The sequence below is a fragment of the Zingiber officinale genome, chromosome 5B (genome assembly GCF_018446385.1).
Source record: "Zingiber officinale cultivar Zhangliang chromosome 5B, Zo_v1.1, whole genome shotgun sequence".
Taxonomy (NCBI): Eukaryota; Viridiplantae; Streptophyta; class Magnoliopsida; order Zingiberales; family Zingiberaceae; genus Zingiber; species Zingiber officinale.
This window is the reverse complement of record NC_055995.1, coordinates 115,106,380-115,124,356: the sequence shown is the minus strand read 5'-3', so window position 1 is coordinate 115,124,356 and position 17,977 is coordinate 115,106,380. Positions and strand designations below refer to the sequence as shown.

Genomic DNA, 17,977 nt, shown 5'->3' with positions numbered 1-17,977 from the left:
ATTTTCTGAGCCACATTTTAAAAGATGCTGAATCTCGCTACACTGGGCTCGAAAAGTCCTCGCCGCTCGGCGCCTTCGTCCATATTTCCTGGCGCATACCATTATTGTCAAAACCAACAGCCCGCTCGGACGTGTCCTACTAAATCCGGAGGCATCCGGACGGCTCATTAAATGGACGACGGAGTTAAGTGAATTTGATATCCAATACCAACCCCGCTCGGCGATCAAAGCGCAATCCTTGGCCGATTTTGTGACTGAGGTGCAAAGGCCGGAGCCGGAAGCTATGTGGAGAATATATGTGGATAGATCGTCCACCCGGCTCGGAAGCGGGATTGGAATATTGCTGCTCTCCCCACAAGAAGAAAAAATGCATCTATCCGTCCGGCTGGATTATAAAGCTACAAACAATGAGGCAGAGTATGAGGCCCTCATAGCTGGTTTGCAGGCAGCACGATATGTGGGAGCCGGTCGGGTAACACTCCACTCGGACTCGCAGTTGGCCGCTCAGCAGCTCTCTGGTACCTTCGAAATCAATAGCGCTCGGCTCAAGCTCTACGCTGAAGCCTTCCACTACAAAAAAATGGAGGTTTCAGCATCGGTTTTTTAGAACCGGTCAAATGACCGCTCTTATGGCTTGAACCGGTTTTATAGAAACCGTTGCTATATATCTTGATTTGCAGCGGTTCACATAACCGACTCTAAATTATATAATTTGCAGCTGCCAAATGTGGTCGCTACATGATATCAATATTAGAAGCGGTTTGTGACCGCGACAAAAGGCATATTTTAGAATCAGTTTCTATAACTGCTCCTATAGTTGTAACGAGAACATTTAATTAGTAGCGGTATGTAACTGCGGCAAAAATTATGTCAGAAAAACCTTTAAATATTTATTTTATGGGTCGATTGCATCCCTGTCTATACAATCTTGACTATGAAAAAAGTTGTGTTTACTAGCGAAAATATTCCGTCTAAATTGAATTTGACTGGTAAATAAAAGATTTACCAGCTAAATTGTACTTTGGCTAATAAATAATTTTAATTATCGACAAAAATTTATTTGGCAGGCAATTTTAATTTATTATTGACGTAAGTTTAATATGGTAGGTAATGTTTACCTATCAAAATTAGATCGTATGTAATATTTAATTTGTTTACTAACTAAAATTTGATTTGGCTAGTAATAATTAATTTTTTACTAGCCAAATATATTTGACCATGTGTAATTTTTTACCCGTAATAGTTAAATTTATATGGTAATATTTAATTTTGTTTGTCGAAAAAAATAAAAAATTTAGTTAATAATTATTATAATATAATTAAACTTTTAATCAACGCATGACCAATCTTAATTATTTAATTGTTAATCAATAATTAAAATGAGTTTATAATCTGTTTGTTTTATTTTAATATAGCCGTACTTAATATATATTTTTTAATTTTCTTTATATCATTTTATTTCCTTCTTTTTTTATTTTTATTCTCCTTAGGTTTCTTTTCCCAAACTTCCTCAACGCAAACCCATCTCACGCGACCTTTCCTCTCCTCTATTCCTGCCGAAAAACCCTTCTTCTTCCTCTACTCACACCGAGAAGCTCTAAATCTCCGTTAATCCTTCGTTCGAACAAGGTATAGTCATTCCTTGCAATTATCACTCGCTCCATTCTTTGGTTTTTGAATGTTCCTTTTAATTTGATGAATATCCTTTTGTGTTTGTGCCTTCTGTGCACTTATTTGAATAAACAACAAGGTTGGAATCCTAAGGTTTAGGGTTCTGGAAGCTAAGGCTTAGCGTACTTATCTGTATTTTTTTTTAATATGCAACTCCTCTCTTCATAGCTGTGAGTTGAAATCGCTACAAGAAGCAGCGACGCCGAGAGACCCCAAGAATCCAGTGTTTCTTCTTCCTCTTTACATCGAAGAAAATTGTAAGCGCAAGGATCATTTCGTTTATATTATATATTAGTATATTACTTTGTTGTATCTGATTTCACGTGAGTTTTTTTTTTCTTAGACAAAATAAATGTAATAGAAACAATAGTGAAATTATAAGATGACCTATTCAGCCTTAATGGATCTTAATTGATACTAGATAAAGATCAAATTTGAGTACTTATCTAGTTAAAATTTAAAATAAGAATGTCAATTAATGTAAGTAAGAATAAATTTAATCCTTACGAACTCAAATAACACTTGCCAATTTATACTTATATGAAATGAAAATAATCTATGAACATTTTATTATGGCTTCTTTTAATTAGGACTAGCAAGTAAATTTTTTATTTATCTATTTATTGTATATCTTGACCAAGAATAACAACCGTAGTTGAATCTTGAATAATGTATTTTGATGATTTGAAGAGTAAAGATTATGAGATTTATTGTTTTATTAGTTACCATGAATTGATCTTTTGTACCTAGTTACATGCACCAAATTTTGTATTTGTATTTTTATCTCATGCTTTTCAGTTATTAGTGATTGTAGGTGAAATTGTATTATCTTATCTGAAAAAAAATGAAAATAAATTCTCCCATTTATAACAAATATTTGATTTTAGAGATGGTTTTATAGGAAGAAAATTTTGTTACCTTGCATGTTTTGGTTTAAGAAACGAAGACACTAACATGAGATCTATGGTAGTTGTTCTTGTAATCGAACATGAAATTCATAATGTAGATATATATAGTTTTTTGAGTAATAGTTTAGATTATTTAGTTGTTGTTGAAATTATTTGTTAATTTTTAATTCTTTTAATTTAAAAATATTTGAAGAGGATTGCATAATGTCGAAAGCATGGATGGAATGCCACCGTGATAGTCTTGAGTTACTTATTTAATTGATAAAGAATATGATTTGATATATGTTTTGTTACTTATTTAATTGATAAAGAATATGATTTGATATATGTTTTGTGTTTTTCTGTACAATATTATTAATGTGATGTAATTAGTTAGAGTCAAAATTTATTTCAATTATAGAGATGTGAAGTGCCTTAAAGTAACATAAATAAAGTAATATTTCTTTGTGTGGTCTTTATGCATATTTAGTTAGAAGGTTTTCTCGTTAAAATCCTTCCAATTCCTTTCATAATTCATCTCTTTGAATATTCATTCACTGATAAAAATCCACAATATTTGTTAATGTTACTTGACACTTGATCTAAAAATGATTTTTTTCATAAGTAGTTTTAGGAAAAGGGGAGAAAACCTACTCGCATTGAGATAATAAAAATAAGTCGTCGAAGTAAAAAGAAAGGAGATGCTCCTGTTGATGATGAAGTGATCCGAGTTGAGGTAGTAATTTCTTTTAATTTTTCAAGTTTATTTCTTAGTATTCTTCGCATTTCATCAAATATTTTTTTGATAGGCTTTACTAGATGAAGCTGTGCGGCGTCGACTTCAAGACAAGCCTGAGGGAACTCAACCTACAGAAGTGCATGAGGACGCATTTCGGTTATAATTTCTTAACATTTTTTTATTTATTTATGGTAGTTAAAGTTATTACAATTATACGATATTAAGTATTTTTTTTTGTGTAGTGATGTTTTTGGACCTGAACATTCTGGCCGAGTTCGATGTTTAGGTGCTGGTGCACTTCCTAGCCAAGTTTTCCCTAAGCTGTGTAAGCGCACAATCTATACACCAAGTTATCACTCTAATTCAAATATGACAACTGAATTCAAGGTAATGCAAGAAAAAAATAAAAGAAATGGAGGCACGGGAAGTACAGAGGCGAATAGAAACAGAGCAAATGATAAGGCAAATGCATGACCAACAACTTCAAAATTTTGCACATATTATGCAGAGTATGATATCTGGAGCTGTTGGGGGATCTCGTGGCCCAGAATTGTTACCGGCACAGGTAATAAAAATATTTAATATTTATTAGTAACAATCGAACAATTCAAAAATATATAAATACATGCATCATTTTAACTAATATCTTTTTTTTTTAAATAGATGGCGGCTATAATGGCAGAGATTATGCAACGAAATATAGATGCTCCACCAAATGCAAAAGGAAATGATCCTACACCTCCACCACCAACAGATCCATCTAATAATTAGATAAACGTTTTAGAGAAAACTTTCTTTAAATTATGTTGCCACTTGTTAGTGTTATTGTGTTATGTTGTTTTGGGGTTGCACATTTTTGTAAAAGAATTTTGTACTTGTTACTGATATGGTGGTGTTTTGGGATATGCAGATTTTTGTAAAAGAAGTTCGTACTTGTTGCTGATATGGTGGTGTTTTGGGTATGCAAATTTTTATAAATGAATTTCTTATTGGTTTGGTGAATTGAAAGATTTAATATGAATGTTTTGTTGGTTAATCTATTGGTATTTTAATTTTTTTTTTGTTGAATGTTTTGTATTGATTATTAAAAATTAGGAATTCAAAAGATTTTGTAAATAAATATTTGAAAAATGGAATGATTATAGGAGCTTCATTGGGGTCCATCATTTGAAACAGGGCTGGTTTTAAACTGTTGCTAATACACTTATTAGAAGCGGTAAATAACCGATCCAGGTAAATAAATTTAGAAACGGCTTAATAACCGCTCCTAACCATGGTACGCAGGAGTGGTTACAAACTGCTGCTGAATTACTTTTGGAGCGGTTACCAACCACTACACTATTTAACTTCAGAATCGGTTTAATAACCGCTTCTACTACATACCAATAGAAATGGTCATTAATCGCATTTGTAGTAGTTAACAAGTGCGGTTAGCAGCCGCATCAAACCACATTTGGATAGGTTAAGGACCGCTGGTATTATAACCTATTAAGGCGGTTAATAACCGCTTCTATAGAGACATCAGCAGCGGTTGTTCTGTTTTCACCACCGGTTGCTATAACCAATGCCATTGATTCTAGGAGCGCAAGCTGTTGGATCGGTCAAGTAACCGATTCAAAAGCTTTAGGATCGGTTGAAAACCACTTCTATAGTTTGTTAAAATCGCACCTAAAGACCTATTTTTTTTTGTAGTGCTTCGGGAAGCTCAAAGCTGATTTTCGAGAAGTTATTGTTCAGAGGATACCCAGAGCAGAAAATCAAGCGGCCGATGAGTTAGCCAAGCTCGCGAGCTCAATAACGCCGGTCGTCATTCAGCAGCCAATTATAAAAATATTGTTGGTGGCGCACGTCGACCGGATGGAAAGCCTCACATTTCCAAGCGACTGGCGGACGCCCATCATAGAGTTCCTCCGCTCGGGCGCCACACCATCCAATGAATATGAAGCCCAGCTGCTAAGGAGGAGAGCCGGTCGGTTCACACTGATCGGCGATCAGCTTTATAAAAAGGCTTTCTCACGCCCGTTGTTGAAATGCGTGAGCGCGGAGGACTCGGCTTACATCCTCCAAGAAGTACATCAAGGATCGTGCGGAGGACATCCGGGCGGACGAGCACTAGCTAAGAAGATCCTGCTAGCTGGATACTTCTGGCCGACTTTACAAGCAGATGCCGCTCGGACAGTGTCGACGTGCCTTTCATGCCAAAAGTACCATAACTTCAACCACCGACCGGCAGAAGAAATGAAGGCATCAACAGTTTCCTGTCCGTTCGATCAATGGGGAATGGATATTGTTGGTCCATTCCCGATGGCGACCGGGCAGCGGAAATTTTTGCTAGTGGCGGTTGATTATTTCTCCAAATGGGTGGAGGCCGAGCCGCTAGCCAAGATCACCGAACAGATGGTCAAAAAATTTATCTGGCAACACATCATCTGTCGGTTCGGCATCCCTCGCCGCTTGGTCTCAGATAATGGGCGGCAATTCACAGGGAAGATGCTAGAGAATTGGTGCAAAAGCTACGGCATCGAGCAACACTTCACGTCCGTGGCTTATCCCCAAAGCAACGGTCAAGCCGAAGTGGCCAATCGGGAAATTCTTCATATTTTGCGCGCTCGGCTCGACCATTTGGGAGGAAGTTGGCCAGATGAAGTGTCGGGCGTCTTATGGGCCATCCGAACGGCTCCAAAGGAAGGGACGGGCGTCACGCCTTTCCACTTGGTGTATGGCGGCGAAGCGGTCATTCCTGTTGAAGTCGGAGTCGAATCCGCTAGGATCCAAAGCTATGATGAGGGCAACGCTGAGCGAAGGAACACAGAGCTGGATCTGGTCGAAGAGGAAAGAGCCAAGGCGTCCATCCGGCTGATGGCGTACCGGCAACGGATGAAGCAAAATTACAATCGCCGCGTAATCCCCAGATCATTCCAGGTCGGTGATCTTGTTTGGAAGAAAGTCAAGCCGGTCGGCGACGTCGGCAAATTGGAGGCACCGTGGGCGGGCCCCTTCAAGGTTATTGAAAAGCTCCGCTCAGGTGCATATTATTTGGAGGATGAAGCCGGACGGCATTTGGATCGACCGTGGAGTGCAAATCATCTCCAGCCTTATCGAGCTGGGTGAAAGGTGCACGAATGTAATTCATTTTTGTGTATATGCTAGTTGCCTATGTACTTGTAATGCAGGAAGCAAAAAGATGAAAACACATTGAGCATTCTCCGCCGAACGGCTTACTGCGTGAAGACCCCTGGCCGTTCGGCCGGGGCATATAAATATACGAGCCGCGCGCTCGATAACGAAGGTCCCTCACCCCTCGGCAGGGCGTATATAATCAGTTAAAAGTTAGTCGTAAAGGCTGTCGAGCTCCGACGTTAAATATCGAGAGACGAGCCGGCGTCTATAAATGTCCGAGCGGAAGACCGTCGAGCTCCGACGTTAAATATCGAGAGACGAGCCGGCATCTATAAACGTCCGAGCGGAAGACCGTCGAGCTCCGACGTTAAATATCGAGAGACGAGCCGGCGTCTATAAATGTCCGAGCGGAAGACCGTCAAGCTCCGACGTTAAATATCGAGAGACGAGCCGGCGTCTATAAATGTCCGAGCGGAAGACCGTCGAGCTCCGACGTTAAATATCGAGAGACGAGCCGGCGTCTATAAACGTCCGAGCGGAAGACCGTCGAGCTCCGACGTTAAATATCGAGAGACGAGCCGGTGTCTATAAACGTCCGAGCGGAAGACCGTCGAGCTCCGACGTTAAATATCGAGAGACGAGCCGGCGTCTATAAACGTCCGAGCGGAAGACCGTCGAGCTCCGACGTTAAATATCGAGAGACGAGCCGGCGTCTATAAATGTCCGAGCGGAAGACCGTCGAGCTCCGACATTAAATATCGAGAGACGAGCCGGCGTCTATAAACGTCCGAGCGGAGGACCGTCGAGCTCCGACGTTAAATATCGAGAGACGAGCCGACGTCTATAAACGTCCGAGCGGAAGACCGTCGAGCTCCGACGTTAAATATCGAGAGACGAGCCGGCGTCTATAAACGTCCGAGCGGAAGACCGTCGAGCTCCGACGTTAAATATCGAGAGACGAGCCGGCGTCTATAAACGTCCGAGCAGAAGACCGTCGAGCTCCGACGTTAAATATCGAGAGACGAGCCGGCGTCTATAAACGTCCGAGCGGAAGACCGTCGAGCGCCGACGTTAAATATCGAGAGACGAGCCGGCGTCTATAAACGTCCGAGCGGAAGACCGTCGAGCGCCGACGTTAAATATCGAGAGACGAGCCGGCGTCTATAAACGTCCGAGCGGAGGACCGTCGAGCTCCGACGTTAAATATCGAGAGACGAGCCGGCGTCTATAAACGTCCGAGCGGAAGACCGTCAAGCTCCGACGTTAAATATCGAGAGACGAGCCGGCGTTTATAAACGTCCGAGCGGAGGACCAGTCACATGATGCAATCAACGATAGCCTGGTTATACGGCTGAGCGGCTCACTTATCAAAAATGTACGGAAAAACCCTTTGGGGGTAAGGCACAAAGAAAAAGTGGGTTAGTGGAGGTTAGGGATATTAGCATGTAAATGCCGAGCGGTTACGTTCGAAAGCCTAGCAGCTGCGCGGTCGCATGATAGATGTCATTAAGACGATCGAATTGAGCCGGACAGAAGCGTGGTGCCGAGCGGAAAGGATATAAAGAACACTTTGGCGTGACGACGGAAAAATGCCTTGCTAAAACAGAGGTGAAAGGAGCAGAAGGTCATCTATTACTCATTAGGTAAATCAAATAAGTCATTACAGAGATAAGTTGGGCCGAACGGAGGGAATACAAAAAAGTTCATAAAAACGCTCCTCACACATCAAAATCAAAAAGAGCGTCGGGGATGGCGTCCATCACGCTCGCGAGGTCCTCGGGGGGGATGGTCAGCTCGGCAGGCAGGTTAACTTTAGTCTTCAGATAGTCCACCGCCGCCTTGATTGCCTCCTCGAAAGTGAGGGATATCTTGTCGGTAAACTTCTCTCCGAAGTCTTCCGAGCGGAGGAACGCCTTCTCACTTCTTCGGAGCGAGCCGACTCCCCCTCTTTATATTCTTTAAGCGCGGCGTGGGCAGCGTCGCTGGCGGCCTGGAGATCCTTCAAATCTCCATCAAATCTTTGGAGATCGGCCGAGCGGCTCTCCTTCTCGGTGGCTAGCAGGGCGTCCAAATCTTTGATGTGTTGTTCCAGCCCCCTGATCTCCACCTTCATGTGGTCCATATCATTGATGGCCTGTTGCTTCCGAGTGGTCGCCGTTTTGATCTCTTTATCTCGTTGCTTGATCATCGTTTCAAGCCGAACGACCTTGCTCGCCAGATCGGAAGCCCTTTTCCGTTCGGCATCCAGTAGTTTTTTGGCCTTCTCCAGAGCGGCCGTCGACGGCCCGGCACCCCCCGCAGCTTTTTGTTTTTTCAACTCGTCCTCCAGTTCGGCTAATCGATCTGCTCCACCCAGTTCTGCTAGCAAATGGGGACAGGTTAAAAACATAATTTAAATACGTAAACAAAGAAACAGAGCATACCCCGGTGGCCTGTTGTAGATTGCTGTCGCCGAGCTGCCCGGGAGTCATCTTGGCTATTCGACGCCGAGCGTCCACCCAAGCTTGGGCCAGAGGGCCTGTCAAGGTAATCTGCTGCTCGGGGACCACAGGCCGATCAGCAGCAGCCATGTACGCCTCCGAAGGAAGGCGCAGAACGGTTTTAATTAAGTTTTGGCCGCTCGGCTCGCTCTGGGAAGCGTCGGCCTTACCGGACGGCCCACCGGTGGACGAGGAGGGAAGCTCGCCCAAGCGCCTGATACGGCGCAAAGTTCTTGAAGGGCTGGATGGCGGCACCTCAGAGCTGGCCCTCGGAGAACCATGAGGAGTCGGAGTACTCTCGAGGGAAACCGTCCCGGACAGCACCGGCGCATCCGCGCCCCGCTCGGGCTGTGGCTCATCAAGTGTAGTCGAGGCAGATGCAGATTCCGGTCGTCGACATTTCCGAGCGCGTAGCGGCACATCATCGGCCGAACGACCCTCCACCTCGGCTTCGGTAGGAGGTGCTATGTCGCCCGCGGCCTCATCGTGAGAGACAGGGGCGTCTGAGGCTTCGGGGACAGTTGGTGTCCCCTCACCTTCTTCGCCGGCCGGATCAGTTGGAGCAAGGCCCCGTTCGGCGCCCTCCTTGTTCATCACCGCCTCAATCTGAGCGGCCTTCAGTTTGAGCTTCTCGGTAGCTTTGGCGCGCCACATGACTTCAGCTGCAGGAGCAAAAAATAAATCAGTTAGAACAAAACAAATGGGAAGATAAGGAAACTTACTCATGCTGCAGGGCAGATCGGCTGTGGTAGAGGACAAGCCGAATATGTGCATTACTCCCGGGAGGAGTAGCTTGTCAATATGATAGCGCTGGCCAACTAGCCGTTCGGCTGCATGAAGGTAGGCCGTGTCACCTCTAAATTTGCCGAGCTCCGGTTGCGATGGCATCGCCGTCTGCCACTTGGTGCGAAAAGTTAGCCGCTCGGGAAAACGTATATAGAGAAAATGCTCCTTCCAATGTTTGTTGGAGCTCGGCATATTATCAAAAAGGACGAAGCCTATCCTAGACTGGAAAACAAAGGTGCCCCACTCGGCTTGCTTGGGATAAAAAAAGTAGTGGAAAATTTTTGGTTCTAAGGGGATGCCGTTCAGTTTGAATAAAACTATCACTCCGCTCAGCAACCTAATAGAGTTGGGAACTACCTGGCCGAGCGGAATGCGGAAATAATTGCAAACTTCTAAGAAAAACTTGTGGGGTGGAAAACGCAGTCCGGCCAGAAATTGGTCTCGGAAGAAAACAACAGTGCCGGGCAGCGGTTCGTGAGGCCGATCGGCCGGTGTGGCTAACACTATTTAGTGGTCGATCGGCAGGTCATAGACTCGAGTGAGGCGCAAGGCGTCCTCCTCGTCGAACCGGCTTTCCATGTTCGAGTACCAAAGACCCGGAGCACCGCCGGTCGGCTGCGAGGTGCTAGTCATGGTCGACAGACAAGAATACGGGACCAAAAGGGAAGGTTCAAGCAAGGAATGGAGGAAAACCGACTGAAGAAAGCGATTAATAGAAAGAAGAAAACGTTGGGAACGAGAAGGAGGGTCTTACGAGCAAGAAAGATGATCGACGGGGGCCTGGGGGTTGGCGAAGAATTGAGGGGCGAGGTCGCCGGAGAAAAAAATGAGCAGAGGAGCGCCGGAGGAAGATGCAGCAACAAGGCGGCGGAAACGGAGTCGCGAGCTTTATATCGCCACCCGGGAGCAACCTCCACCGTCCGATCCAGGTCGTCGATAACGAGGTCATCATCCAGCCGTCCATTTCAAACGGCGGCTGTCCCATCGGAAGTGACGCCACCGCCATACTCTGACAAACGCATGATCGCCACGTGTCAGCTGAATACTGGCCGCATTTATTGAGCTCCTCTTACCGTGCGCAGTGCACGTGATGAATAGTAGGGAAGAGCATAGGACATGGAGTCCAAGAGACCACAAGGCACGGACCAGATATCGTCGAACGGGCGAGCATCATTAGACCTGGCCGAGCGGCCCAATGCAATTATCGTTATTCTGTCAGATCGGCAGTCCAGTCAGTCGGACTTCGCCTCCTTCGACTAGACTCGAGGGGAAGGCAAGTGATCCAGTGGTAAGAGCCCGGGACCCCCTAACGAGGGGTCAACGCCACGTGGAGGTCAAATGGCCAAGTAGCCCGCCGGAGAAGGGTGAGCCGACCGGACTTGGAAGAAATGGATAAGGCCGATCGACTGACCAATGGACATTCGGTAGTAAAAGGCGCCCTGACCGGGTTGGGGTTCCAACGCTCAATGAAACAATGTCTCAGAGCCGAGAGGAAGTCACTCGCCTGGAAGTCTCCCCGGCATCTCAGCACAAGTGACAGGCGAGATGTGAGGGTCGTGCCGTCCGGCCGGCGCAGGGGATGAAGGCCGTCCGGACGATGTTCTCCGTCCGGCCGGCCGGACGTACGTCCCGGCCGGCGGTAAAGGAGAACAGGAACATCTCCTGATAGCCGTCAAGCCACATGACTAAGCCATACTCCTAGTCTGACAACGGGGTGTCTTGTTGTCCCATCGAAGGCGCGATGGGACTGTTGCAGTATGGCGTCAGGTAAGTTTTCCGACAGGCACACACCGAGGCATGGGCTACGGATACGCCCGTGCCTCGATAGGCGTGTAGGAGCTCTTTCATCGTCCTATATAAAGAACCGTAGACTTCGCCGGAGGTACGCATTCTACAAGCTTGGGAGCTCCTTTTTCCACTACTTACCTAACTTGAGCGTCGGAGGGTCGCCGCCGGGAACCCCTTCCCGGCCCGACTTCTGTGCAGGATCGCCGGAGCTCCGGAGGCCTGTGTCATCGACTAGGAGAGCGCCGCGTGCCCAGCGTCCCTTGGTTCGGCGATTCGGATAGGATCAGTATGTATTTATAATGTATACACAACACTATTATTTTTGCAGGTGATGGGACATCACAATGCACACATTATTATAATTATTTCAGAAGATGGGACATTACAATGAACACACAATACTATTATTTTTTTAGGAGATGGGACATCACAATGCACACACAACATTATTATTTTTGTAGATGAAGGAACATCACAATGCACACATCATTATTATTATTTCAGGAGATGGGACATCACAATGCACACACAACATTATTATTTTTGTAGGCGACGGGACATCACAATGCACACACCATGATAATTATTTCAAGAGAGATGGGACATTATAATGAACACACAACACTATTATTTTTGTAGATGACGGGACATCACAATGCACACACTATTATAATTATTTCAGAAGATGAGACATTACAATGAACACACAACACTATTATTTTTTTTAGAAGATGAGACATCACAATGCACACACAACATTATTATTTTTGCAGGCGACGGGACATCACAATGCACACACCATGATAATTATTTCAAGAGAGATGGGATATTACAATGAACACACAATACTATTATTTTTGCAGATGACGGGACATCACAATGCACACACTATTATAATTATGTCAGAAGATGAGACATTACAATGAACACACAACACTATTATTTTTTTTAGGAGATGGGACATCACAATGCACACACAACATTATTATTTTTGCAGGCGACGGGACATCACAATGCACACACCATGATAATTATTTCAGGAGATGGGACATTACAATGAACACACAACACTATTATTTTTGCAGATGACGGGACATCACAATGCACACACTATTATAATTATTTCAAAAGATGGGACATCACAATTCACACACAACACTATTATTTTTACAGGTGACGGGACATCACAATGCACACACAAATCTTATACAATGCACATAATTTTTTCCTATATAATGGCATACTAGACATGACCATCACAATGCACCTTTACTCTTGAAAAAAAATGAGTTCAAATTCTCGTTCATCATCCTACTCAGTAGAAGAAGATAAACATTTATGTCATGTTTATCTTCATATTTCTCAAAATCCAATCATAGGAATCAACCAAAAAAAGGATCAATTTTGGGCAAGAGTTGAGATAGAGTATAATCAAATCCAAATTTTAAAAATTTAGAGCGACCGAGAAGATCATTACAAAAAAGAATGAATACTATGATTGCTGCTGTTTCCAAATTGAAGGGTTGCATACGACAAATCGAAGAATTGAATCCATGGGGAGCATTAGAGGAAGATATTGTAAGTTGTTTTCATTATTTCTTTTGTAGACTATCCAAGTTGTTTTCAATATCTAATTTAGTTATTAATTTTGTTTCATAATTGTATTATTTTCTTACAGATGAATCATGCTCAAATGTTATTAGTACAAGACCCTAATTACTGAAAGGGCTTCAAATTTGGACATGTGTGGAGCATTCTTCAAGGTATTGAGAAATTCAACAGTGACAACATCAAAGCTGCATCTACGAGAGTGCAACGACAAACTGCTCAAGCTGATTATTCTCAATCATATAATCTCGAGAAAGATGTTTATTCACCTTCATCTCCACATGTCTCTTCATTTAATCTTAACATCACTAATTCAGACAGTGGTGATACTTCAACTAAACGACCTATTGGGGTGAATAAAACAAAACTGAAGAGAAAGAATGAACAACAATTCAGTAAAATGGTTTCACAGAATGACGAACTTGTTGCGGCGTTGGATCGAAGTGCCAATGTTGCTATGTTCAAGGAAGAGAATAAAATTTTATTCAAAGATTTGAATACCATTGTTGATCCGATAATGCGTGAATTTATTCGCGGTGAATAAGTCAGAATTATGCAAAAGAGGACTGAAAACCAAAAATCTCAATCAACTCCACATCAAGGAGAAGGATCTAGGATCAATTCGTCTCAAGAAGAAGAACAAGGATCTCAAGATCCTTTGAATGATTCCGGTAAATTTTATGATTACTTCGGTGGTTTATTAGGAGGTAATTTACCAGAATATTAAATATTGATTTGTTTAGTATTGCAATTTTATTGTAGTTATTTAAATGTATGTTTATTTTAGTGTTTGTGGCATCTTTAAATTGTATGATGGACTATGTGTTATGTATTTTGGAATTTTAAATGTTTAATTGTGTGTTTGTTATGAAATTATCAATATTATAAATTTTAATATATTGATAATCTTAGTAATATAACAAATATTTTAAATATTAATTATTTAAGTTAATAACTAATATAAATTTATAATATATAAAATTTACATAATAAATTAAATTAAATAATATTAATTTATAATATTTAAGAATATTTAAAATATAAATTTAAGAATATAATATATTATAATAATAAAATCCGTACTTGCACCAAAATGGTGCAAGTTTTAGGACACCGGTTAGAGAAAATATGGTGTCCCTTTTACACCAAAATGGTGTAAAAGGGCACCGGTTGGAGTTGCTCTAACTATTGAGTAATTTTTATATGGTATACATTTTAAATCATAAATTGACTCTAAATATATTGTAGTAATTACTGAGTGTTTTTTTAATATTATAGTAGCTACAGAGTAATTTTTACAAAGTATAAATTATAAATCGTAAATCATAAACTCATCCTAAACGCATTCTATAACCTACCTCATAGCTTCTACAACAACAATACTCAATAGCTTCTACAACAACCCTGAGTCAAAGAGTAATTTCAGAATAAAATCATGAGATGGTAGCTTTTACAATGTGTAGCAACTACATAATAGTTTCTACAATGTGTAGAAGTTTCCAAGTAGCTGCTATAATGTGTAAAAATTACCTAGTAATTGCTATAATATATTTAGGGTGAGTTTAGGATTTAGAATTTATACCGTATAAAAACTACTCAGTAACTACTACAATGTAGTTTGTGTGAGTTTATGATTTACGCACTGTTTGGGAAGAGGTGAGGGAAGGGGAGAGAAGGGTAGGGAAGGAGAAGGGAGACTTGAAATCTTTGTTTGGGAGGAAGTGAACTACGAAAAAAAAAAAGTAAGGAAAGGTAAACTTTAACTTTTCTTACCCATGAAACGAAAAAATTTCTTACATCCTGATTTGGGATGTAAGGAAGAGCAAGGAGAATTAAAAAAATTTATGTTCCAATTTTATCCTTGATTTATTATATTAATTCCAAAAATCATTATTTAAGGTATTCTTTGCGTCGCGATGAAAACCACTCGCAACGCTCGCATTTTGTCGACGTTGACTTCAACGATGACGTTGACTTCGACGATGACGCTCACTTCGATGCTTACTTCAACACCGACGTCGACGCCGACTTTGACGTCCTTGGATGCCAACACCAACTTCGACGCTAATGTTAACTTCGACGTTAACGCTCATGCCGACTTTAACAAATAAGCTACAATTGATTGAATGCGTAAGTCTTAAGCAATAAATATATGCAAGATGCACTATGTTCTTAAATGTCTAAGTTTTTAACAAAACTGAGAGTAATTTTGTAATTTTATATATTTAACCTTCGTTACCCTCATTTTCCTCCCAAATACAATAATACATGTTATACTAATGAACCTTCCCCCCCCTCCCCTAAATAAGAAAATATAAATACTTTTCTTCCCCTCCCTTTCACTCCTTTCTCTTTTTATTAATGAATCTTCACTCATCCAATCCAATTCAATTCAAATAGAGGGTTAGGAATTAGGATATCTGATTATATCAAAATAACTTTTACAATTATTTTAAAATTATTTTGATAAAGTATAAATAATTTTAATCAAATTAATAAATAGTATTTTGATATACTATACAGCATTCAGATATTCTTAAATCCTAAACTCATACCAACAATGTAATAATTACATGATAATTTCTACTTATTATAATAACTACCGAATAATTTTTATATATACCAGTGACCCCGAATGAGACGGTAGATTTCTACCACACGAGTCATCATTCAATTTTATCGTTACCCTTCTCATTAATTAATAATCTAAAAAAAAAATCGAGTAAACAATGATGTTCGTGACTTTCTTTTGCTATATATAAAAAAGCATATCCATTGAATATCTTTTCTGATATATAGAATTCGAACTTGGCTTGCACCCCAAGTATCATGTTGAACTCCTTGATCTCCAAGGATCAAAGCACAATCTACTCATTTATAAGCGACATTCCAACACCATCCTCCCCCATCAAATTCAAGTAGTCGAATAAACCTCGAGTTAGTACTTTAAAGCAGAAGAAGAGATGCGACGCGAGGGTAGACAACACGGCATGGTTCGAACCCACATCATCCTCCCTCCCCCTCTTAACCCGAAGCCCAAATCCCGAGTGTTGAATAGGCTTGACTCGCCTCCGACCGCGGGCATCTTCGTGAAAGTGTCTACAAGACCCACCAACCACTCAAAGTTCACTAGCCGATGCGGTTTGTCAATGTGCACTTGTTGTCGCGTGCGGCCGGCGTGGAAGTCGAAGGCTAAGGCAAAGGGGGAGTCGAAGCTCAAATTGAAGGACATGGCATGGGAGTTGGGAGATGAATTGAAACATATGAATATCAATGGGTGAATAAATCATTTCGATTTACAATGAATAATGAGATGTCGAGGAGGAAAATGTTGATATTGGTTCTTACTTTTGTAGAGTTTGTGTAAAAGATGATTTATAAAATTTTCTTTTAATATAAATGAGAAAAATAAAATAAAAATTTTCATCTCTTCTTCTGCTACCTCTATCGTTTCCTGAAAAAGAAACCCTTCAAGACATCATTTATATTTTGCATTGATGTACCCAAGCCCACCCACACGGATTGGAACCTCCTCTTAAGGGTCCATCTGGACTAACCGGTATATAATTGCCCCTGACGGTGTAGCCTGCACCAGATGAGACACCTAGCTAACAGCCTGACCATGTCAGATGTACAATTCTACCGCTCTCGTCTGGCGGCCGACCTTTTTTCCGTTGATTCAGTCGGCTCTCGGCTCAAGTGGTAGTCCATGCAGACCTTCTTCCTATTCGGCTATATAAGGATGGTGAAGATAAGTGAACGTATGATTTCCTCTCATACGCAGAGACTTTTCTTCTCTCAAGCTCTCTCTCAATTCTTTTGTATTTTCCTCACACACCAGTGAGTTCCACTCTCAGTCTAGCATTGACTTAATTGTCGGACTTAATTGTCGGAGGATCGCAACGGTATCTAGTGACGTGTGTTAACACATAGGATGATCTCACAGGTCATCCGAGTTGATATGTGGTAGAATGCTTACCACATGAGGTCATGGGGTCGAAACTCAGAGTAATTGGGGCATAAATCTCCGATCCCTGTGCAACTCACCCCACCTACCACATGCTCGCTCAGGATGCTGTGATTTACCTCCCTCGTGATGACCTTGGGTCGAATGTGACGGGAGCATTGGGGACGAGCGATTTCGCCTTTTTTTTGCTACATGTGTTAACACACAGGATCTTAGATTTAGTTGAGAAGCTGACGAAAAAGTACGAAGGAAAGAGATAGGAGAGAGATTCGCCCGAGTGTGGAGGATGACCTGTTAGAACACGTATGAGCTAAAAGTAATAGCTCGCTTGCAATGGAAAATTTGAAGTGAAGATTTCATAATATTAATATTTAAATTTTATTTGATATACATCTTTTTGAGATGACTAATTCAAAGATTCACTGAACACACTCACAGTTTCACTGTGAATATCTCATTCTCAAAAATTTTCGAAGATGGAAAAGTCTTGTACAAACTTGAACACAAGAAATACAGCAAGAAAATAAAAAACCAAATACGAAATACAATCAAACACTACTTTACAACATGAACATTGCTTTGTTTTATCTTTTCTTGCTTTGGATTGTCTCTTGGTGGTAGGAAATAAAGTAGCACTTGTCTCCCAAACACCTAAGAACTGGCTCTTTCAAATATCCATAAACTCTGATTTTCTAGGGTTCCTTTTATGTTGGAAAATGTCTTCCAATCGATTAGCCTTAGCCTTAATCGATTGCCATTTCAAATCAACCATTCAAAACCGGTAGAACAACTCCTTTTCACCTGATCAATCGATTGGTGAGTCATATCAATCAATTAAGTCAATTGATTCTTAAGCTTTTGTTTGCGAAAGAAAATACTACCTAATTGATTGCTTTAATCGATTGACATTGTTGATCAGTTGTCCCAATCG

General features: G+C 41.5%; 1 protein-coding gene and 1 long non-coding RNA gene across 2 annotated transcripts; both read left to right on the top strand.

Annotated features, from left to right (window-relative positions):
* The first annotated feature begins 3,160 nt into the window (after positions 1 to 3,160).
* Positions 3,161 to 3,569, top strand: LOC121987750. Its single transcript, XR_006113715.1, has 3 exons — positions 3,161 to 3,294; positions 3,368 to 3,453; positions 3,540 to 3,569. It is a non-coding gene; the product is annotated as an uncharacterized LOC121987750 (long non-coding RNA).
* Positions 3,570 to 10,448: 6,879 nt separating this feature from the next.
* LOC121986939 lies at positions 10,449 to 13,623 on the top strand. The gene is made up of 3 exons (XM_042540864.1): positions 10,449 to 10,601; positions 12,993 to 13,049; positions 13,198 to 13,623. Exons 1-3 carry the CDS (start codon positions 10,449 to 10,451, stop codon positions 13,621 to 13,623), a joined length of 636 nt encoding a protein of 211 aa, XP_042396798.1.
* Positions 13,624 to 17,977: the final 4,354 nt, after the last annotated feature.